Here is a 24,310-nt window from a genome sequence, read left to right on the forward strand (position 1 = left end):
AGTTATTTTAAAAAGGATGTTAACATTCTTACACATGTTCTCTTGTGCATCAGTATGCTGATTCCTGAGGGCTAAAGTCCTAGATATACCTTCTAGGTCAAAAGCATACATTTTAATTTTTTTTATCCTCACCTGAGGACCTTTTTTTCATTGCTTTGAGAGAGAGAGAGGAAAGGAGAGAGAGAAACATTGATGTGAGAGAGAAGCAATGACCAGTTGTCTCCCATACGTGCCCGGACTGGGGATGGTACAGGGGATGAACCTGTAACCTAGGTATGTGCCCTGATGGGAAATTGAACCCACAACCTGTCGGTTACGGGACAATTCTCCAACCAACTGAGCCACACTGGCCAGGGCCATATTTTCATTTTTAATAAATATTTCCTTTCTTCACATTTTAGTTATATCACACAAGTGTATTTTTATTTACTTTTATCATGTTATTTCTTCACTGTGTGAATTCTAGTTAGCGAAATTACTGAAGTCACAGATAAATATGGTAAAAAGAAAAAAAATCTTATCTGTGCTCATTTTTTCTGGCAGTGTCTTTTGAGAGTAGATATTTGATTTAGAATAAATTTGGTTTGGGATTGTGAAAACATCCACAACTCTCCTTTAGATTCTAGAAATATTTGTGAAATTACTGTTTTTCTTAGAATTAGAGTCGGATCAGTTGGACCACCATTTTGATATTAAAGAGATTTAATAAATATAAATTGGAAGTAGATATTTAACAGCTTCATAAAAGATTTATTAACCTCTTTTAATATTCCAGGCGGATTTTACCTTGCTGCTTCTTCCTCTATTTTTTTCTTTTGTAGTTCATCTAATAATCTTTCTAATATTTTAGAGTCAATTTCAGGCTTATTCTCTAAGTACAGTCTATTAAGTAAACATTTTCCTGAAATGCAGACAAAGAGAATAATATTAATTTTGAAGTTCTATATAGTGAGATACATTTTGAAAATTAACAAAATTTAATTCTTACTAAATCCAAATAATTTCCTTTAAGCATTTATTTAAATAGAGCCCAAATTCTTTAAAATATTAAGAGACCGTCTTAGTAGTTTTTAAAAGGTATATACTGACATGTCAAAAATGACTAAAACATGAAAAAATGCAGTATATTTCCCCTGGAAACTCTTTTCAAGTATATTTCCCTAAGATGCAAAATGTCAAAATATCCTTGGCCCACTTGTCAAAGATTAGTTGACTACATGTACATGGGTTTATTTCTGAGCTCTCTACTCTCTATTCCATTGGTCTATACATTTGTTTTTCTGCCAGTCCCATACTGTTTTGATTATTGTAGCTTTGTACAAAGTGACAAAATAATAAAAATTTAGTTCTGCTATCTTGATGTACTTAGTATATCCCATTTGAGGTGAACAAAGACTAGTATATAGTCTTGCCCTCAGCCTTATATATACTTCACTTAGGATTTATAGTGCTGACTGAGGGAGTGGGTGTTAAATTCTAGCTCCAAAGAGTAATTAGAAGGGCCTGCTGGGACATCCAGTGCTCCAGGGCATTGTTCTGGCCACCCACTAGGTGGATAGATGCCTCACTTTGTACACTTCTAGGCTGTAAAGGAATTGTGGGGGTGGTATTTGTACCTAGTGAGGGTAGAGAGCTTTCCATTTTATATTTTAACTAAAACTATTATCAGGAATAAAAACTTCAGTTTGAAATTGACATGATAAATATTTACCAACCATTGTTTTCCGTATCTGACAAACAGATGACTAAATCTGGTATAATTCCTTTCTCGACTAAGGCTATCCACAGTTCTTTTTTAATAGGGCAGTTGTCCAGTACCCATCCTCCATATTTTGGGACACCAGAAAACCTCTTCTTGTTTTCTTCGACTACCTGTAAAAAAATTGACGCACTGATACTACCATCATAGCTAGATGAGTCAAGGATGCTACCTTAATATATCACTTTTGTGAACCTTAATCAACTGTCTTCTGAGTTCTTCTTTCAGAAGGAAATAAGAGAACCACTTAATTTCAAAAAAGAAACTTAAAGCAAGAAAGCTATAAGTTTTAAAAATTAAGAATGAGAAGCAAAAGCCTTTATTAAATAAATATAACACTTTCTTTGCTGTGTTATTCCATATTACAGAATTCAGATCCTAATTTAGAAGGTCTGCGATGAGGCCCAAAGGTCTGCATTTCTAACATGCTCCCAAGTGATGATGGTCTATGGACCACTCTTTGGGTAGTAAGGTCCTACTCCAGCTTGCTTTTTTTAGTGACAACACTCTTCACTTCCCTTCTGCTTTTCATCCCTCAGCGAGAGAGCTGAGAGGTACTGAGATGATTAATAATAGCCAGGGAGGGAATTGGGTCAAAACAAATCTTGCAGGTGTTTAATGAGTTCTGCTAAACTCTTGTCTTCCCACCACTGAGCAGTAATAGCTTCAATACAAGTATGGCAATTAGTAGTGTGGATCTGTGAATACACAAATTCTGAGGGTTTTAAACATGTTTGTGTGACATCAGGTAATCACAGTATGTTAGAAGTCAAAAGGCAAGAGATGTCTATCTAGAATTAAAGATTATCTGCTTTATGAATTTCCATCTGAATGAAGTCTTTAGAAAAAAATTTTAAACTCGTTGTACATGTATAATATTAAGACTTAGAGGGTAAAAAAGCTATAGAAAAGAAATACAAGTAATAGAAGATAGAGAAAGACAAATTCTGTGTGATTTCACTTACATGTGGAATTAAAAAAAACTAAACTCATAGAAACAGAAAGTGTTGGTTGCTGGAGGTGGGGGTGGGGGCAGGGGAAAATAGGTGCAGGGGTCAAAAGGTACTTCCAGTCATCAGATAAGGAAGTCCTGGGGATGTGATGTGCGGCCTGGTGACTACAGTTAACAATACTGTACGGTATATTTGAAAGTTTCTGAGAGAGTAGGTCTTAAAAGTTACCACACACAGGCAAAAAGGTAACTGTGAAATGATGGATGTTAACTAACCTTATTGTGATAATCATTTTGCATATATGCGTATGTCAAATCATTATGTTGTACAACTTAAACAAATACAATGTTATATGTCCATTGTATTTCAATAAAACTGGAAAAAATATAAATGGTTAATATAAATGTTACCATCTAGTTGCAAAGATATGAAAATTAAAGCAATGTCAACATATCATTTATAATTTCCCCTCAATTTTTTTCAAAAAAACTTAATGACTTTTTAGTGTTTTATCAAATAAATAAATCTTGATTTGTTTAATCATCCTGTTTTATATTTATAATTTATATATATAATTTACATATGTAATTGATAACTTTATATAAATTTATATAATTGATAACTTTATTATAACATTGTACTCATGTGATGGACATCTGTATGTATAAATCTTTGTCCAAATATACATTTTTTCAGACCAGGGGCCTAGAATTGTTTTTAGGTCAAAGAGAGTAAGGAATAAACATTTTAAAGGCTCTGCATACACATTGCCACATTGCTTCCACATCAATTTTCACTTCTGCTATGTGACTATATCATTATAGTCCCACTAATAAGATTGTTATGAGTTGTAAAATATTTTTGCCAACTTTACAGAAATTATACCTCAATGTTTCAATTTTCATATTTTTATTGAAACTTGAACATTAAAATTTTTCAATTAACCATTTGTATTAAAACATTCTTTTATTTATTGATTTTACAGAGAGAGAGGAAGGGGGGAGAGAGAGAGAGAAAATAAAAAGAGAGACACATCAATTTGTTGTTCTACTAATTTATGCACTCGTTAGTTGCTTTCTGTATGTGCCCTGACTAGGAATCAGACCAGCAACCCTGATGTATTCGGACAACGCTGTAACCAACTGAGCTACCCGGCAAAAGCTGTATTTTTTCCTTGATAAAATAATCTGTTTACATCTTTTGCCTGCTTTTTTATTAGGATATTAGATTTTTCTTGATTTCTAAGAAATATTCATATTAAAGAATTAATATGTCATTTTATAATAAATACATTCCTCAATTTGACCTTAGTCTTAAAATATTGATTTTCATAATTTTTTATATAAAGAGAATCATTAAGTATTCTCACCACTGAGATTTTACTTTAAGAGTTCTCCCACTGCATTTGTGCCCAGAGTACTTGATAATTCCAAGATCACTTCAATATAACTACACTTTCTTCTAGTTCAAAATGCAATTTTTAGGCCTGGCTGGTGTGGCTCAGTGGGTTGAGTGCTGGCCTGTGAGCCGAAGTGTTGGTTTGATTCCTAGTCAGGGCATATGCCTGGGTTGTAGGCCAGGTCACCAGATGGGGGCATGGGAGAGGCAACAAATCAGTGTTTCTCTCCCTCTCATTCTTCCTCCCTCCCCCTCTCTCTAGAGATGAATAAATAAAATATAAAGAAAAAATGCCATTTTAACATTTAATTTTATATTATATGAAATTTAATTTTCATAAGGTGAGACTCTAAATTGGTTTTCCCCAATAGTTAATTTTATCAACACTATTAAATAATTCTTCCTTTCCTTTTGGATTGTGATGTAAACTTTATTAGCATATGGTAAATTATTAATCTCTGCTGAGGTCTATTTCTGTAGCTTCTCTGTGGTTCTGTTTATTCTTTTTAAAAAATGTATTTTATGGATTATGCTATTACAGTTATCCCAATTTCTCTCCCTTTGTCCCCTCCACCCAGTACCCCTATTCCCTCCAGCAATCCGCTCCCTTAGTTCATGTCCATGGGTCATCAATATCTGTTCTTTGGCTTCTCCATTTCCTATACTGTTCTTAACCTCTCCCTGTCTATTTTGTGCCTACCCATTTGTACTTAATACCTGCACTTTTCCCCCCATTCTCTCCTTTTCCCCTCCCAGCTAATTACTCTCTAAATTTCTCCATATCTATGATTCTGTTCCTGTTCTGCTTGTTTGCTTAGCTTGTTTTTTAGATGCAGTTGTTGATAGTTGTGAATTTGTTGCCATTTTAATGTTTAGTTTTGATCTTTTTTTTTGGTATATTGTTCTCTTTAACATTTCATATAATAATGGCTTGGTGATGATGAACTCCTTTAGTTTTACCTTGTCGGGGAAGCACTTTATCTGCCCTTCAATTCCAAATGATAGCTTTGCTGGATAGAGTGCTGTGTTTTGTGATGTATAATGCACACTTTTTTGCCCAAATTTTTGAAGGAAAAATAAGAATGTGCATTATATATGGATAGTACTAATTTCATATCTATATAAACATTTTTAATTCTTTTATTTATGCTTATGCATTAAAAGTTTAACTTTAGAAAGCAATAATGATATCCATATGCAAAGTAACACCCTGGAATATGATAATCAGTTTTGTTTCTAAATATCAATAAATAAAAAATTGATTTAAAAATTAAAACAAAAGATTTTTTTCCCTGAAAGTTTGGGCCAAAAATGTGGATGCACATTGTACGTGGGAGCATATTATATGCAGCAAAATATGGTAATCTAGGTTTTAGGTCCTTGCTTTTCATGACTTTGAATACTTCTCACCAGTCCCTTCTAACCTGCAAAGTATCTTTTGAGAAATCAGCTAACAGTCTTATGGGAACTCCTTTATAGGTGACTCTTTCCTTTTCTCTTGCTGCTTTTGATTCTCTTGGTATCTTTAACCTTTGGAATTTTAATTATGATGTGTCTTAGTGTGGTCCTCTTTGGTTCCAACCTGTTTGGGGCTTTCTGTGTTTCCTGGACTTGTATGTCTATTTCCTTGGCCAGACTGGGGAAGTTCTCTTTCATTATTTTTTCAAATAAGTTTTCAATTTCTTGATCTTCCTTTTCTCCGTCTGGCATCACTATGATTCGGATGTTGGTATGTTTGGAGATGTCCCGGAGGCTCCTTATTCTATCCTCATTTTTTAAAAAATTATTTTTTCTTCTTGCTCTTCTGATTGAATGCTTTTTTCTTATGTTCCAAATCCTCGATTTGATTTCCAGCTTCATCCCCTCTACTGTTGGTTCCCTGTAGATTTTCCTTTATTTCGCTAATGTAGCCTTTATTTCTGCCTGGGTATTTTTTATGCTGTTGCATAAAAAATGATTTCTTTGAGCATCCTGATAACCAGTGTTTTGAACTCTACATCTGATAGGTTGCTTATCTCCATTTCATTTCATTCTTGTCCAGGAGTTTTGTTCTGTTCTTTCATTTAGGCCATATTTCTTTGTCTCCTCAATTTGGCAGCCTCCCTGTATTTGGTTCTGTGTATTAGGTAAAGCTGCTTTGACTCCCTGTCTTAGTAGCGTGGCCTATTGTAAAAAAGGCACCTAAAATTGTGTGGGGTGGAGCCTTAGGTAATTGCCAGGGTAGGGCAACCTGTTTCACCACTCTGTGGTTCTTCATGGGGGAGGGCTCAGAGAGGGGACAATGCTGCTCCTTGGCCTCTGGAGATTGCCCAGGAAGTAGCTGTCTCCCGGCACTCGTTCTGTTGCCAGTCACTTTACTTTCTCTCCTTCTCCCATAAGCCATTTGTGCCCTTCCAGCTGTTACCCTGGTGTTGAATCCCAAAGTGGGTGGGTCTGTGTGAATCCTAAGTCTGTTGTGGGCCTTTTAAGAGGAGACTCTTGAGAATCTCAGTTTCTTCCACAGTACCAGCCTCCACTGCTTTTTATTGATAGAAGTTATGGGAATTTATCTTCTTGGTGCTGGAACCCTAAGCTGGGTATTCTGGTCTGGGGCTGGGACTGCTGGCTCCTGAGGTATCCCTCCCAATGTTTACCTACCACATGTGAATGTGGGACCACCCATTCCGATGCCTCTCTGTGCCACTCTGTTTCCACACCTCTCTGCGCCTCCACCTCTCCTACCCATCTGGATGGATGTAGCTTCTTTATATCCCTGGTTGTTGGACTTCCCGACAGTTTATTTTCTGATGAATCTGGGTGATATTTGTTTTATGGTCTGGTTGTAATTTTTGCTGTAGTTGTGCATGGAGGCGAAGAGTGTTTACCTATGCCTCCTTCTTGACTGGCTGTTTATTCTTGTATGATTATTGAGCTCATATACTACTGTTGCATTTCAACACATTTTACTAGCTGCAAGAGCAAGGCTCTCTCTATTATACGTTGCCAAACGGTTCTTTCTTAGTCTCAGCTATTGGTTCTTCCAAGTCAACTTTAGAGTTATTTTGCCATTTTTCAAAACATATTGAGATTTTTCGTACCATTGCATCAGTCTATAAATTAATTCAAGAAAGACATCTTAAGATTTTATCTTTACATGTAAAAAATTAGTAACTAACTAGCTACTTTATGACAATAAGTTTCCTACTCACAGAGATCATAGGAAACAGATGATGAGTAAAACAGTCTCCTGCACAGATCTCTGTTCTCTTGGGAAAGACAATCTGATATGAGCTTTGGTGGTAAAAGCTCATGTGATTTCAGCCCCCACAATCCCAGAGTCACAGTGTACCATCTAATGACACTACATATATTCCTCTATCAGAAGTATTTTAGTAGCACTCCCCGTAGATTTGTATCCTCCAAAATAAACTCTGAAAGCAAGGGAGAAATGCTTCAGTGAAGGGAAAGGGCGGGACTTTCACAGTGCTAAAGATGTCTCTCACTTTCATGTCTCCTGTTCTGGGATGCTTTGTCTCATCTCCCAGGCAGAGATGACAGCCCCGACCTTGGTGGAACTCCTACACCTTGTATATACCTATTTATCACTTAGCACATGATGACTCAATTATTGGATTATTGGTCAGCCATCCCCCACCTGACCGATAACTCCTTAGAAAGAGCTGAGTTTAATTCATCTTGATATCCCTAGGACCTAGTACAGGGCAAATAGTAGGTGCTTAGAGTGTTTCTGAAGGAATAAATTGATGACAGAACAACCTGAAGAGATGCAGGGGAAGTTGAAAGATCTCTTTTGGGAGCTCATAGGGAGATAGCAACTCATCTTGGGTACGGCCTGGGGCTTGAAGAGACCACCAAATACATTACAAAGTGGTTGTACACTCTCACAGAATTTTTTTCTTCTCACATAATTTTCAAATTATGCCATTTCAAATTACACTGCACCATTTTCAAATTAGAGAGAAATATAGAAGTTCGTTGAGAGTCCAAAATTGATTTGTTCTCTTTGACTTTGCTCTGAATGCTTACTCAAGGTCTCTGTGCAAAACAAGCCCACGTGGATATCGTATTCTTTATAAACAAAAGATAAGCTTTCTGATTTGCCATCAGTAGGGAATAGTATCTGAGGTTTTATTTTCCCCTGAGATTGGAAAATCACTCATGTGTCCATCCATCTCCACTATCAAAACACATTTAGGGTGGTTGGATGAAATTATCTATGGAGAAAAATTTGTCTTGGTTTACAACTAATTACATAAAATATATAATTTTGGTACTGGCCTCATCTGCACCATCTTTTAACAAACTGAGTGGAATTAAATACAATAAAACTTAATGAAGAATTAATTTCAAAGCTATGAAATTATATTGCATAATTGTTGAGAAATAAAAACTTACAAAGAGCATAAGCAATTATTCACAGAGGTACATTATACATAAAAATGTTGAGTATAAAATGTACATGAATTTGAAGGCTACAGATTTCAGTATTGTCAATGAGACTCTAAATTAATTATACATATACTAGATTAACACTGTCTCAGTTTCTGTTAAATTAATGATAAAAATGAACAGCCTGGATTTCTTACCTCTTCCAGGACTTCCTCTAAGATTTCAGCATGTTTTTCATATGGCTGTTCAAAGTTCATATCCTTTGTCATTTTCACAGTCTCCTTTACCATAGAAACAACCTCTGGATGATCTGCAGTGACCTTGCTTATTGAGTCTTCTGTTGAGTTTAAAGTAAAGTAAGTTAATAAACTAATGCTATTAATAATTTTAGTGGACAATTCTATTTGCAATAGAACATAACTGTTAATACCTGACCCAACAAAATACTACCCATGTGTTACTGTAGCACATGCTAGGAAAAAGGGGAAACAGACTTGGAAGAAAATGTCAGGTCAGGAGTCACAAAATAACAGAGCAGTGGCTTAAAGCCAGTGCATCAGAATGAAAGTGAATGAGGCAAGAAGTCCTATCAGGCAGCAGTCAAAACTCAGAAAGTCAGAAAGAAGAGGTAGGCTCCAAATGATTCCAGGGGTCAAGCTAAAACACAAGCATCTAGGGAATGAGTCAGAAAGTGAGATGAATATTTCTAATTATAAACTATAGTTAGACTATACAGGACAGGAAGAAGACAGGAGGTAGGCAAGTTGGAGGAAAAGAAGAAAGGGTGACAGGCTGGTTTCTGATGTGTTACAGTTGATTCTTGCCCTCATTGCATCCTGAGTGTCTCCTTACACAGCTGAGTTGGCTCATAGATGCCTCATGTTGTAAATGAGACAGGAGATTGGCAGCTCCACCTGACTCCTCTCCCTCTGTCTTTCCAGTTGAGCTTGCTGACCTGCTGCCCCTAGGCTCCATTCATCAGGGTCTCCCGTCAGGGCCCAACTGATCCTAGCCCAGAAAAATCCCAAAGGGCCTTCCATGAGTACCTTCCTGCTACCCTCCCTGCTGTGAAGTTAAAAAGTCTGTTTTCAGCAGTGGGGAGAGCCTGCAGTTCCTGGAGAGCCAGAGTGGAAGAGGCAACAACCCATGGTCTTGGAAAGGGGGAAATGGTGAGGCAGAAATAGCCAGGCAAAGATACTAAATGTGCTAGAAGCTGCTAGTTTTCCACCCAGTATCCACTCTCTTCTTCTTTAGTAACTTCTTTGGTTTGGTTGGGGTCAGCAAAGTGCCCAGCTCAAAACACTACATCTTCTAACTTTCATTATAGCTTGGATGGCCCATAGATAAGATGCAAGCAGATTAAAAACATTTTTTTGGTGGGTCTTTCTGTCATCTCTTTAAAGAGAAATAAGCCATTTGGGAGGAGTGCAGTTTTTGTTGCTTGTCTTTTCTCTCTTCCTGTTAGGCACACTGATATGATAGCTGGAACACCAGCAGCCATATTGTGAATTGTTACACTAGCCACATGCCAGGGATGGCAGAACAGAAAGATAGATCACCTGTCTTCCCAATATTCTTTTTCACCAAAACAATATACTGCATTATTTTTTTCTGTGTTCCCACATGTCCCACTATTTATAATAGAGTAGCCTTTAAGATGAAGTTGGGTATTAATAATACTTTTTAAAAAACAAATCACATATTTCTCCTTCAAATTCTGAAGGAAATGGTTGTGATTTTTAGATCCACAATCTAAGAAAACCAAATTACCCGAATGTTAATTTACCTTTTTTGAATCCAACTTTAGATCTTGACTGTCTTGAGAACTTTTTTCCCAACTGAGTAGTCTTAATTTTTTCATTTGTAATTTTTTATTGAATTTACTGGGGTGACTGACACTGGTTAATAAAATTATATAGCTTTCAAGTATACAATTCTACAATACATCATCTGTATATTGTTTTGTGTGTTCACCACTCCAAGACAAGTCTTCTTCTATCACCATTTATCCCCCTTTTACCCTCTTTTGCCTCCTCCCACTTCCCCTTCCCTCTGGCAATCATCATACTGTGGTCTATGTCCTTTTTTTTCTTTGCTTAATCTCTTCACCCTTTTCATCCAACTCCCAATCCCTCACTATAGGAGATCGTTCTGCATGGCATGGGAAATGCAGCCCAGCTCCCACTTGGAAAGGCCAGTGGAAAGCGAGGTCCAGCACATAGGACCCACGCCCACAGATAGGTTCTCCCACGAGGAATCAGGCCTGCATTATACCTAGGCCGCTTTGAGACTTGCTTTTTGCTAAAATTGCCTCACCCTGAATTGAGGCAGCAAACATTTACTGCATATCTTTAAAGTAACTTCCTGAAATCTATGCTAAACCTCCCAAGGACGAGTGTAACCAGTTCAACCACTTTTCCCTTTACATTCGCAAATATCCTTCTTTTTTGATGTAATTAGCAACATCCTCTCCTTTGTTTTCTATAAAAGGTAACCACCTAAAGCAAACCTGTGTATAGTAAATGAGGACCATCCTCAATGTAATGTGCCCAGAAAAAAAAGCAATAAAAGCCTGTCTAGGCAAGGGACGGGGCCTGCCCTGTCTTTCACTGAGAGAACAACTGTGTCATCCCTTTTCCTCCACAGGATTTCTGTAGTTCATATAAATTTGTTTATTGCAGCCACAACACACGGACCCTGCTGGTCAGGGTCTATATCAGCTGGTGCCCAGAACAGGGACCCAGGGTTACCAGGCGTCATTGTGGACAACACACCAACTTGGTTGGAGTGCGTGCATCAGCCCAGCTAAGGGTGTTTTTCGGTTAGGTTGTAGGGTGTATGGGATTTCAGAGGAAAGGGTTTTCTTCCTAGGTCGCCCTCTCTTGTGATCACTTCACATCTGAACCCTCTTTAGTAAGCAGGAGCCTTGCTCTCTCTCCCAAGCATCTGCTGCAATCTCACGGTCACGGGTCAAGCCATTAAGAGCCACAAGGGCACTCCCCAGAATGAAGATTCCCACGAGAGGATTAGCTGGACATGGACCAGGTCAGAACATTTGGTTTCCCGCCAGCTGCAAGCAAAGGTCCATGCAATGAGAGGCACATTGTAAAAACACTCACAAGCCTATCCCTGCAGCACAACCCCCAAATAGGTCTAGGCTTGGGAGAAGGAGCAAAGATTTTCCCTTTAAGCAGCTTTAAAAACATCAACTAGTTATGGACATTTACAAGCATCTCAGCAAATTTTTTCTTTTAAGCTGCTTCTTGCGGTCCTTTTGATTCTGCCTTTTCCTTCCACCCATCTGCATAAGGAAAAGCAGATGGTAAATGAGTGTTTCGGTTTCCACCGGACCCTGAAGATCGCTTTCCAGAAGAATTTAGTGTTAGTCACAGGTTTCGTATGACAGCTTTTGGCATTCATCAAGCACCGAAGACAAAAGGCACGTTGTCCCCTCGGCCCGAGAAATCAGGTGTTCCGTGAATCGGAACCTTGCGAGGGTGTCTGGGATCAATTCCTGAGATGTGCAGGGGCCTCATAGGGACCTCCAACACTGCTTAATCTAACTTCTGGCTTGTCTGGGAAGCGTGATTTAAAGGTTGGTCACCTAGAGTTATGAGCACCTCCCCCCCTCCCTCTGCAGTCCTAAATGCTGGGGGAGAACCCAAAACCTGTAAGTGGGGTGAGGGTACTTGGAAAGTCTGGTACCCTTCTCCCTGACTGTCTTTCACCAATAGCACATTTCGACCCAACACACTATATCCCTCAATAGCTAACTAGTTAGGGTTCCGCACAGGTGGTGGAATCTGAAAGGACAATTGAAAGTCAAAAGGAGCCTTTTAATAGCAAGAATGGGCTCTGGTTTATCTGAAGAGCAGGAATTTGTCTCATCTCATCCATAACGCCGCAGACACTGCAGGCCCGTGTCCGCATCACCTCCCTTCTGAGAGCTGTCAGTCTGTCCTCAGATCCATGTATCCATGAGTCTGTCTCTATGTTTATTTTGTTCATTAGATTCTACATATAAAGGAAATCATATGGTACTTGTCTTTCTCTGACTGGCTTATTTCACTTAGCATAATACTTTACAGGTCCATCCATGCTATTGCTGAAACTAAGTATTCCACTGTGTAAATGTACCACACATGTTTATCCACTCATCTACTGATGGGCACTTGGGCTGCTTCCAGATTTTGGCTATTATAAATATTGCTGCAATGAACAAAGGGGTGCATATACTCTTTTGAATTAATGTTTTGGGTTTCTTTGGTTATATTCCCCTTTTAACTATAGACATTGCACTGGTTTCCCTTTTATCTGTGAATGAAATATTAACACCTACAGAACAATATTAAATTGTAGGTAATTATCCCCAAAAGATTGTGGTATGGGTCCAGGGACCTAGGATTCATGTTCCTAATTATTTAAAGTTAAAATAATAGTCATAGTAATAAAATAGATAAACATATGTATCAGTAGTAGAAAATAAAGATAATGACTTAATTAACCTATAACAAAACCATGAGCAATTTCAGTCTCATATAATGCCAGTAGATCTAAATTGAGAGAAATATATATCAAATTTTCCCTTCCCAAGGTGAAGGCCATGTTTATCTCAGACACATGGAGCAGGGAAGGTGAATTTTTACCAGGGAGCACGGCCAATGTTGACATTCCTCCAGCAGTGGGTAGAGGCGCTGATGTCTGCTTCTACTTGGTACTGCCTCTCCCGAGCATGGGACAGACATTATGGGGAGGGGCTCTCTTAGTGGCTGGCAACTACTGGCTGGCAACTCCCAGAAGTCACTTGTCCAAAATTTTAATATATGTGTATGTGTGTTAGGGGAGGTTCTGTGTGTATGTTCGGGGAGGAAGAATACCATGCATAAGTTTCTGACGGTGCCCAGTTCAATTCCTACTAGAGTTGAAATACATAGCACAACTGTCTGATTCAGGTGTAAGAACCAAACAGAAAACATCAGCTGTATGTTACATAATAAAATAAATTATAGATGCACTTAAAAACTAAATAGAAAACGTTGGATAAATTGTTTAAAAAAATTTTAAAAGGAGTATTAGCAGATATTAAATCTCTGCTTGAGAAGACGACATTTTTAAGCCTGAAAGTAAATGGAAGAAATCAACAAAAAGAAAGCAATGATATCACTACCAAAATGTAAAAAAATCCCTCTACTTCAAAAACAGCAAGGTGGTTGAAAAGACAAACCATCCAATTTGGAAAAAGACTATTAAAAATACTAATTAATATAGAAAGTTTATATAGAAACCATACAAGTTAGAAAAATGGGCAAAAGAAAAAAATGTCTACCTCAGAAAAAAGAAATATAAATGATTCACAAATACTAAACTTTAGAAACAGTTAAAAACTAAAATAATATCTAAGAAGAGAAAATACCGAGGAAGCAATGACATGTACTTTGTATACTAATGAGGGGAACATAATCTGGAAGAACTTTATGCAGCACAACTTGACTCTATCTATAGCTTCATATTCATTAAACCAGTGACTCCACTTAGGTCAACTTGCAGACAAAACTTTGTTTAAAATTCACTAAAGCATTATTTTTAGTAGCAAAACAATCTGAAAAATTACAAGTTTCCAACATAAAGAATTAGTTAAATCTATTATCTATAAATAGGGAAATTATGAAGTAAATTGAAAATGATGGTTAAAATATCTTCTAAATAAATAATATAATTAAATGTTACATTATAAATCAAAAAGGGTAAAAATAGTTTATACTGTATATTTTCAATTATGTTAAAACATGAATGGAAAAGTTTTATAAGGATAAATAACACTAAATGATAACAGTTCACAGCTAAAGCTCTAGGTTCATGATGGTTGAATCTGAATGCATTAAAAGAAATAGAGAAATTTTAAGAGAGAATTTATTATTATACGATAATAATTTTGTTACATTTAGAAACATTTAAAAAAAACTTGGGTGGACCTAATCATATCAGACTCCTCAGTTTCTACACTTTTCTTCTTTATTCTAGTAAATCTATTTTTGTTCTATAGGTTAAATCTGTAAGAGAGATGCTAACTCTTTTCTCCTGAACATTCCCATTTGGGGGGTATTTTAAGCTTCAGTATAAACATGACAAAATATAAATGAAAAAAGACCCATAAGCATGGCATTAACAGTTCATTTTGTTACCATCTTTATCAGTTTTAGCAGCTTCATCACTCTCTGACTTCATTTTGGCTTCTTGATTGTCTTCTAATGAGCTTATTCTTTGGGATTCATGAGCAAACCCTGTAGTGAAAGAATAATATACTTTATCAGCTCATGTGTTTATATTTTAAAAACTGGTCAATAATAACAGAAGCAATATATTTCTTTACCATCATCATCAAGTGAAGAGAGCTCCCCTTCTAAGCTCTTATCAGAAGAGAACTTGTCATATTCCTTCACTTTTAATTCACTTTCAAGTTCTCTTGAAGCTGAAAGACAGTAATTGGCTGTATTAGCAGAGGGTAGTTGAGGGTAAGGAGTCAGGTATGACGATTCATTCCTCTGCTTTAAAGCCAGACAGACGTGGGTGCAAGTTCTGACTCAGTCAGCAGGGCTTTGCACATCACTTCATCTCCTCGTCTCAGTTTCTGTTCTGCAAAATGAGGGTGTTCGAACTGAAAGCACCAATGCAAGGACGAACTACGATGATGGACGCTGCAACTTAGAAAATGCTAGGCTCATAAAAATCCTGCAGCTGCCAGCGGACATCCTCTGTATTATTCTATCACTTTCTGTGTTCAAAATCCTCAACATTCTCCACGAAAGACTTTTCTTAAAAACATACTGGAGTAAAATTCACTAGCAAGAGTATTCCACATTTTTAAATTTTAAGAAAGGTTAACCCTATTATCAGATTTAGAATAATTAGTGAATTTAAAAAGAGGGTTTCAGGTTTGTAGCATATGAGAGATAGTATCTATTTCTATATTCTGATGGGAAAAGGCAATGTGTGGAATGCTCTAAAATCCATAATTTGATGACATAATGTAATGTGAAATGAATCTCTATAGACTCCAAGAAACATTACAGATCACTGATCTTCCTCCAGGACGCTGGCTAGCTCCCTCTTTTGATCTAGAGAATACAATAGAAAAATTATCTCATCTAATAGTAACAAAATGACAAAATACCTAGGAGTAAAATTATTAAGAAAACTCTAGATAACACATGAGGAAAGCTATAAAATATTGAGGCAGGGCTCAAATATTAGACCAAAAAATGGAGATTTCCACTGTTTCCAGGAAAAGATTAAATAGTAAAGGTGCTAATTCTCATCAAGTGATTGTTTAATGTTAACACAGTTCTCCCACTGGGATTTGTTGTAGAACTTGGCAAAATTCTACATGTATCCCAAAGCCAAGTACAGCTCCTGGTGCACATTAAGCACTCATTTTATGGAATAAGTGAAGGAATACATGGGAATAATTTCAAAACAAAATGTTTTGAGGAGAAAGTTATATTACTAAATTAAAATGCATCATGTTTTAATAACTACATTTTGTATTAAAGACTGAAATAGAAAGATGAATAGAATAAAAAATTCAGAAGTTTACATACACATGAACTTAATATTAAGATCAAGATGGCATTTCAAAACTGTAGTAAAAACATGTATAATTTAGCAACTGTTGTTTATAAAACTGGCCCACCATTGGGAAATTACAAACTGAAATCTCCATCTAACACACCATTTATTACAATAATTATATATTAACTGGAAAGAAGCTGTTCTTATAAAACTGTTATTAACTGTTCTTATAAAACAAGAGAATGCAAGTTTGCATATACCATAGAATCACAATTAATTATTACAAATATAAATAGACAAAAGAAAGGGCTGAAGAATGCATCAATTGTTAAGGGGATATCTCTGGAGTATAAATGCTCTTTCCAGTTTTCTGTGACCACTTGAGAGACACAGCAGATAGGAGTACAGACATCGATTTGAACCCCAATCACTTGCTGGCTGTCAACTGCGGGCAGCTACCTAACACCTCTGAGCCTTGGTTTCTTCATGTACTAAAAATGGAGATAAAAATATGTACCTCACAGGCCTGTTATGAGGATTAAGCATGCGATGCATTTAGCATAGCCCCGATGTATAGTAAATGCCCAGTAAATATTATATGACATTACTTTCGTGATGGGAAAACCCTCGCTAGGAAAAGAATATTTGGGATTGCGGCAGTGATGGTGCTATTAGATTACAAGTACACTGCCATAGCTTCTGGAAATCCAAATAGTGGTATTGAGTCCAGTCTAAAATACTGAAGCTAATCTCAAATTTTGTTTCCAGATCTTCAAAAGTTAAAAACATCCCGAGTAGTGTATAGCAAGTGCTGCATGGTGTGTATCCCACTAAGAGAAGATGTTTAGATATTAAGCTACTTCCACATGTTCTAACATCACTGGTTGCAACAGTACCAACTATAGACACAAATTCTACCAAAACCAATCAATAAGTCTCAAAAATAGCCATGAAATGAGAACTCCCACTTTTCCTGGAGAAAAACAGAAATTAACCCCCCCCCCAAGCCCTTGTGTGAGTTACAGGAAGATGCAGAATGGTCAGGAGAAAGAAAAGCTGGGACTTGGGGAAACTAGGTTCAAGTCTCAGCTCTGCTACCAGCTGGGTGAGCTTCAGGAAGCCATCTGCCTTCATGTGCCTCAGTTTCTCATCTGTAAAGTTAGAGACTTATGCTAATTGATCTTAAGTCTTCTTTCAGTTTTCCTTTATGACTTCTTGAATTTAAAATTAATATTCCTCAAATAGAAAGATTGATTACAATCAGAGCTGACATATGAGTCTAAAACAGCAGCAGCAGCAACGCCACCAAACTCCATGAGTTGGGTGGAGTGGTGGTATCGTCATGATTGGTGTATATAAAGGCAAAAATTCTGCTCAGCCTCTGGCCAGTGAGTAAACTCACAAAAGTAAAGCAATCTAAATTTGGAAGCTCTTTTTGATTCTTTTCCTTGGAAATCTAGATTGGAAATCTTTCCTCTGCTTATGAATCAGGTGGATGTATACTCACTTCTTCAAGCATTTATTAAGAGGCTACAAATGTGCAAGGTGCCAGGATATCAAGATGAACAAACCAAGTCCTTGCCCACAGGTAACTAGGCTTAATTGTTAACTTAGCCTTTAAAAAACACATTTTAAAAAGACGAGTTACCTTTGCTTTTAACTTCTACTTCTGTTAGAAGTCGTTCTTTCACTGTCTTAATAGCCGCTTCAGTAGCCTCAGCTATAGTATTTTTTATTAACGTTTCAAGGCTTTTATCAAAACGTGGTTGAACATGTTTGACGTAGTCAACTACCTGCAAAGAATATTTGAGAAAACCAACATAAGCATAAGTTACTGTAAAATGTAATTGTTCATACTGTTCATCTACAGCTACATCTGTATCTATTTATATCTATATCTTTACCTGTCTTAAAACTATTAATGCTACTTGAGGTATGTTATTTTCAGAATTTACTGATTTTTGAGTACTTGCTTTCACAGCAATTTGGGCATATTTTTTCATGTAAGATTATATATCTATGTATGTATGTATCATGTAATATGTTTTCTTGTTACATAAATATTTTTAAAATCAACTTTGTATAATTCACACACCATAAATGGTACCCATTTTAAGTATAGTTTGATGAGTTTTTACAAATCTATACATATAACCATAAGCACAATCAATACATAGAACATTTATATCACCCTTTCAAGTGTCCTCAAGCTTTTTTATAGTCAGTATGTCATTTTTTCCAAGGTTTTCCCCTTTATCATAATGTTTTCAAGATTCATCAGTGTATTATCTATCAATAATCTATTAGCCTTATTGCTGAGTATTATCATTGTATGAGTATACCAGGTTTTTATTCATCTATTGATGGAATTTGGGTTGTTTCCACTTTTTGATTATTTTAAGTAAAGTAGGAATGAAATTTTTTAAAATTATATTTTATTGATTATGTTATTACAGTTTTCCTGATATTTCCCCACTTGCCACACTCCACCCAGACACCCCCACTTGCTCAGGCGATCCCCCCACCATTGTTCATGTCCATGGGTCATGCGTGTTAAGTTCTTTGGCTACTCTGTTTCCTATACTGTAGTTTACATCCCCATGGCTATTCTGTACCTACCTATTTGTACTTCTTAATCCCTTCACCTCTTCACCCATTTCCCCAGAACCCCCTCCCATCTGGCAACCATCAAAATGCTTTCCATATCCATGATTCTGTCTCTGTTTTTCTTGTTTGCTTAGTATATATCTTTAGATTAATTGTTGAAAGAGATGTTTTTTGCCATTTTATTGTTCCTAGTTTCGATCTTCTTTTTCTTAAATAAGTCCCTAATATTTCATATAATAGTAGGTTGGTGATGACGAAATCCTTTAGCTTTTTCTTGTCTGGGATGTCTTTATATGCCCTTCCATTCTAAATGACAGCTTTGCTGGATAGAGCAATTTTGGCTGTAGGTCTCTGCTTTACATGACTAAATATTTCTTGCCAATCCCTTCTAGTCTGAAAAGTTTAATTTGAGGAATCAGCTGACAGTCTTATGGGAACTCTCCTGGAGGTAACCAATTGCTTTTCACTTGTTGCTTTTAAGATTTTCTCTTCATCTGTAACCTTTGGCATTTTAATTATGATGTGTTTTGGAGTGGGCCTCTTTGCATCCATCTTGTGTGGGACTCTCTGTGCTTCCTGGACTTGCATGTCTATTTCCTTCACCAAATTAGGGAAGTTTCCTTTCACTATTTTTTTGAAATAGATGTCCAATTTCTTGCTCTTTCTCTTCTCCTTCTTGCATCCCTATATGTGGATGTTGGGTATCTTGACGTTGTTCCGGAGGCTGCTGACACTATCCTAATATTTTAGGATTGTTTTTTCTTCTTGTTGTTGACTGGTTGTTTTTTTTCTTCCTTATGTTCCAAATCATAGATTTGATTCTCGGCTTCATCCTTGATGTGGTTGTGCGAAGAGGCAAGCCATGTCGGCTACACTGCCATCTTGACTGGAAGTCAAGTAGTGAACATTTTTGAAGTCTTTCTGTGAACACATGTTTTCATTTCCCTCGGGTAAATATCCAGGAGTGGAATTACTGGGTCATAAGTACAAGTTTGACTTTATAACTAACCATTAACCTGTTTCCAGGATGGTTGAACTATTTTGCATTCCTATCAGCAATGTATGAAAGTTGCAGTTACTTTACATCCTCATCAACACTTGGTTTGTGAACCTTTTACATTTTAACCATTTTAATGGGTCTGAAGAAGTACTTCAATGTAGTTTAAATTTTTGAGCTTCTTTTCTTGTGCTTCTTGATCACTCACCTTCTGTTTTTAAGTGTGTATAAACTTTTGTCCATTATAAAGGTTGGATTAAAATTTTACATGTATTCTGAATATAAGTCCTTTCTCAGGTAGGTAGTAAACTTCATACTGAATTGTTACAAGTAGATTTCTATATGCCTTTTAAGTTTAAATAATATTTCCATACCTCTAGATTCCATTTTACTTTTCCTTCAATAGTCTTATATTATTTTATTCCATGCTAACATACATTTACACTATCATTTTTAATAGATGAACAATATTGTATTAGCTAAATATATTACAATTAATTTAACTAAAATACCAATAATATATACTTAGGCATACATATTTTTGATGTTATAAACTAGGCTGTAACTGAATACAGTTATGTGTATATCTTTGATAGTTTCTTTAGGAAAAATCTATATAATAGAATTGACAGCTCAAAGGATATGCATGGATTTTAGGCTTTTAAATGTATTTTCAATTGCCATCCCTAATGGTTATATTCTCACAAGTAGTGCATGAGGACATACTTTCCCCCACCTTGTTTACAGTGATCTTTCAACTCTAAGAGTTGACTTGACACACCTCTGGCTTTTTGGCATCTCTCTGTTTAATGGCTATTTGTATCTATTATTTTGTGAATTGCCTATTGGCCATATATTTTTTCTATTGGGGCTTCATCTGCATATTGGTTTGTAAGAACTCTATCTATATTTTAAAATTATAACTGTTTTGTCTGATACATATGGTGATGGAGAATAAGATTGATCAATGAGGGAGAGGTCAAGGAATTGACAGGCCAGGAAGCTGGGAGGGTCACCTTTGTAGCTACTAAAACCTCCAAGAACTACGACAGGAGTAAGTTCTCCACAACATACTCACCCCCAGTGAGCCAGGAGGGCTGAAACCCAGAAAACAGACCAATAGAACCAAGAGAGATTATAGGTGGCATCACCTGCATGACATAATAGTCAAATCAAGGGTCTTTTGGGAAGCAGGAAGGGGCAATGGTCTGGATGCTACAATAGACAGCTAAGGGGATGGATGTCTTCCCCAATCCAAGCCCAGAAGAACAACTACTCAATTGATGGTGTAAAATTAAGAAAACTGAGTATAAATCCTGCAAATCCTAAAATCCTACAAATTATAATCAAGTATAAATAGATAGAAAGCTAGCTAGCTAGCTAGCTAAGTAGTTACCTTTCCTTTGTAATGTTCTGCAAGCAAATTGCTAAGTGTTGTTTTCCCTGAAGAATGAGGTCCAAATATGAAAACTTTACACGGTGGTGCTGGCATAGGTGGAAGAAGATAGGGACGTGGGTTCAACAAAAATGTTTTAAATGTTCCTTCCGATGACAGACAGTACATTTTACCTAGAAAACTTAAAATATGCCATAATCATAAACAACTGAAAAGAGATATGGGGAAGTTTTGAAATTAGGTTCTGAAAAATCTTACTTACCTCACGGAAAAGTCTGGCAATCCTGGAAGAATGTTACCTTCTTTTAAAACCACAGGACATGTTCGTCCCCACCTGCTTCTCTTCCATCTATATCTTGGTGCGATAAATTTATAAGATGCAAGAGTACGAAACAGCTCATCCTATTAAAAACAAAACCACATTAAATATGTGGGTGCCCTGGCTGGTGGCCTGGTTGACCACAGGTTCGATTCCTGGTCAAGTCACATATAAGAATCAATCAATGAATGTTTCATTCTCTCTCTCTCCCCACATCTTCCTCTTTCCCTAGAATCAATCAATAAAAAAATAAATACGTAGGTATAAGTTTTGCTGAAATTAATTGTTTTATTTTTTTATTTGATAGTACTTTAGCTATTTAGGAAATAATGTAGAGAGTAAATTTTGGCTTTTTTCTTAATGGCAACCATTCTGCACTTGTGTAAAATTTAATAGGCACATCATTTCCATTTCTGTTATAAAATCCTTGTTTAAATTTTACTGAGTATTTTCTATGATAAGGTAGAATGAGCATAAGTAGACGGAGTATTTTCTATTATCTGCTTCAGAAAACAGATACTGGAAAATTCTCATTGAAAAGGTTTGAAAATGTACCAAATTCATAGTCAATTTACCTAAGTTTTTAAATAGTAAGATATTATACATAGTCTGCTTTTGCATTTACTTAGCTCTTTCATTCTTCTTAGAATGTAAAGCTTCCCCCAGCAGTTCTTTCTGTTGGTGTTCTCCAGAGAAGTTAACAACCACTTCTCCACAGACTTCAGGTTGCTGAACGGTTCACTGTCCTTCTGCTGCCTTAGCAGGGGACAAGAGAACTGGAGAGAGATGGGAAGGTGGGCAACTGCCAGGACGACAGGGTCCAGGTTGGCTCCTTCCCACCTGCAGATATGGATCTCACATTAGCAGTTGGCTCCAAGTTGACTGTGAAGAATAGATGAGATGGGAGCTATGGTCTTGCCTGGACCACTGCAGCATCACAGAGCACAGAGGCATGCACAGTATAGAACTGCTGCATGAAATGTCCCCAACTGAAGGCGGGGAGAGGTAGCTAAGGATAAAGGAAACTGTCAGTGCTTAGAGGATTTGCATAAGACTGAGAACTTTGTTGGTGGCGTTACCCGCCTTCGCCATGGAGTACACAAGACGATGAGCTATGGACTGAAGAGTACCCAGTCAAGTCAGGAGGCAGCTGCTCTCTCCTTATCATCTTTATTTCCTGTCCTAACTTGAGAAAAATGTTTTTATAGGGGACCATATTTTTCTCTCACCGTTAAGTCCCTGGAGCCACATGTCTATGGTGCTGAGGGGTGATGAGATGAGCTTTCAAATGAGTTGGATGTTACAGTTAAACAAGGCAGGTAACACGTGCATTTGTGTTTGCCACTTTCCTAAAACCTCATGAAAAGGAGAGCAGAGGATGAACTCATGAGGACACAGAATGGGAAAAGAGACCAGAGGAATTGATAGTTGACCCTCCACAGCTACACATTTTTATAGCTAGAAAGCAGATGGATGAGTGGTAGCTGACTTAGATCAGAGAGAGGTAAAGGCTCAATGTGGTGGCAGTGATGGGAGTGGGGGTGGGGTGGGGACAACAAGAATCAAGTTGATTCCCTCTGCAAAATCCTCCAGAGGCTCAGGGCCTTTTGATACCAGGGACATCTGAAGGCAGACAATGGAGAGCAGAAGAGAGGCAGGTTGGTTGAAAATCTTTAATAGGAGATTCTACTGGCCAGAGCCACTCTCCATTTCACTCAGGCGGCCAACCACCCTGTCCCTCTGCCCTTCCAGTTGGAAGACTGGAGGCTTAGTGTCTGGAGAGACTAAAGCAGAGGGTCTTATAAGAGGAACCCCAGTCACAGCCACAGTCAGAGGGAGGCACAAGAAAGTCGGCAGTTATAGCCACTACCCTCAAGCTCCCCTCCCACCGGAGCCTCTCCCTGAAGAACTTCTGGTCCCTCCCTCGATCCAGCCACTACCTCGCTAATGCCTGGCACACGGAGGCTCTTCAGCTCTGCTGCCAGCTCTGCTGGGACTGGCTGACTGACCCTGCACACATCAGCTACTTTGCTGGGCTCAGTAGAAAATAAAAATGCAGAGCCCTTGTTTTAAAGTTCTAAGAATTTCAGGACTGTGACAGCACAGCATTAAACTAATGGTGGGGCCTTCTAAGCATGGGGTTCTGTGTGACTGCACCGGTCTCTAGTTTGTCCCTTCAACACAGATGTTAGATATTTTGAATATTACCATTGGTTTTAGGTACCTTACGAACATCATCTCATATAATTCTTATAATAACTCAATGTGGTAGAGGATAGCATCCCCTTTTTAAACAATTGAACAAAGGGTAAGGTTAAGGCAAGTCACAGATCTGGTGCCTGTAGACCTGGAATTCAAATCCAGATTATTAGCTATTTAGAAATCTTTGGAAATTTAAGTCCTTTATATTCAACTCCTTTATATTGATTTTCTTCAACTCTCCTACCTTTAGCTCAAGGGCATTCATCCAAAGTTCTTCAAAACACTCAGGAATTTCAAGATTATCAGCCAGGATAAGCCAGGATTCCTCAGTGCCCCAAACTTTAAAGTGGGGTTCTCATACTTAAGTGGGGATAGAAATCTTCTCTGGACCTTGTAAAAATACATTTCCAGTTCCCACCGCCTGACAGTCTGGTTCAGCTGGTCTGGGATGTGGGCCTGGGGAATCTGCATTTGTAGTAAACTTCCCGGGTGATTCTTTTGGAGGTGGTCTGGACTGCCAGGGAGGGTCACTGCTTGAGGGGTGTGAATAATGACTCCATTACACACAGTCACAACTTCTGCTCTTTTACGAAAAAGAGGGCAGGCATCCTCAGTCACATATCTTATGAACTATAACCTTAGGCAATAATTTCTATGGAAAAACTTTCTAGCTGGAAATTCCCACAGGTGTCATGCGTACTTTAAATTTTCCTCCACTGAT

General features: G+C 37.4%; 1 protein-coding gene across 4 annotated transcripts in view; it reads right to left on the minus strand.

Moving 5' to 3' along the window:
- The window catches only part of AK9 (adenylate kinase 9), a 111,840-nt gene that overhangs the window by 56,572 nt on the left and 30,958 nt on the right, over positions 1 to 24,310 (minus strand). For 2 of the 4 annotated variants that reach the window (XM_053914159.1, XM_053914157.1), the window contains exons 12-19: positions 21,331 to 21,470; positions 21,069 to 21,249; positions 17,717 to 17,861; positions 14,870 to 14,968; positions 14,682 to 14,780; positions 8,697 to 8,836; positions 1,716 to 1,872; positions 787 to 901 (exon numbers count right to left, since the gene is read on the minus strand). In XM_053914159.1, the coding sequence (XP_053770134.1) occupies positions 787 to 901; positions 1,716 to 1,872; positions 8,697 to 8,836; positions 14,682 to 14,780; positions 14,870 to 14,968; positions 17,717 to 17,861; positions 21,069 to 21,249; positions 21,331 to 21,470 (1,076 nt within the window). The remainder of the gene's footprint in view (positions 1 to 786; positions 902 to 1,715; positions 1,873 to 8,696; positions 8,837 to 14,681; positions 14,781 to 14,869; positions 14,969 to 17,716; positions 17,862 to 21,068; positions 21,250 to 21,330; positions 21,471 to 24,310) is intronic. The other 2 variants (XR_006654191.2, XM_053914158.1) reach the window with 1 other exon arrangement.

Source organism: Desmodus rotundus, chromosome 11 (assembly GCF_022682495.2).
Source record: "Desmodus rotundus isolate HL8 chromosome 11, HLdesRot8A.1, whole genome shotgun sequence".
Classification (NCBI taxonomy): Eukaryota; Metazoa; Chordata; class Mammalia; order Chiroptera; family Phyllostomidae; genus Desmodus; species Desmodus rotundus.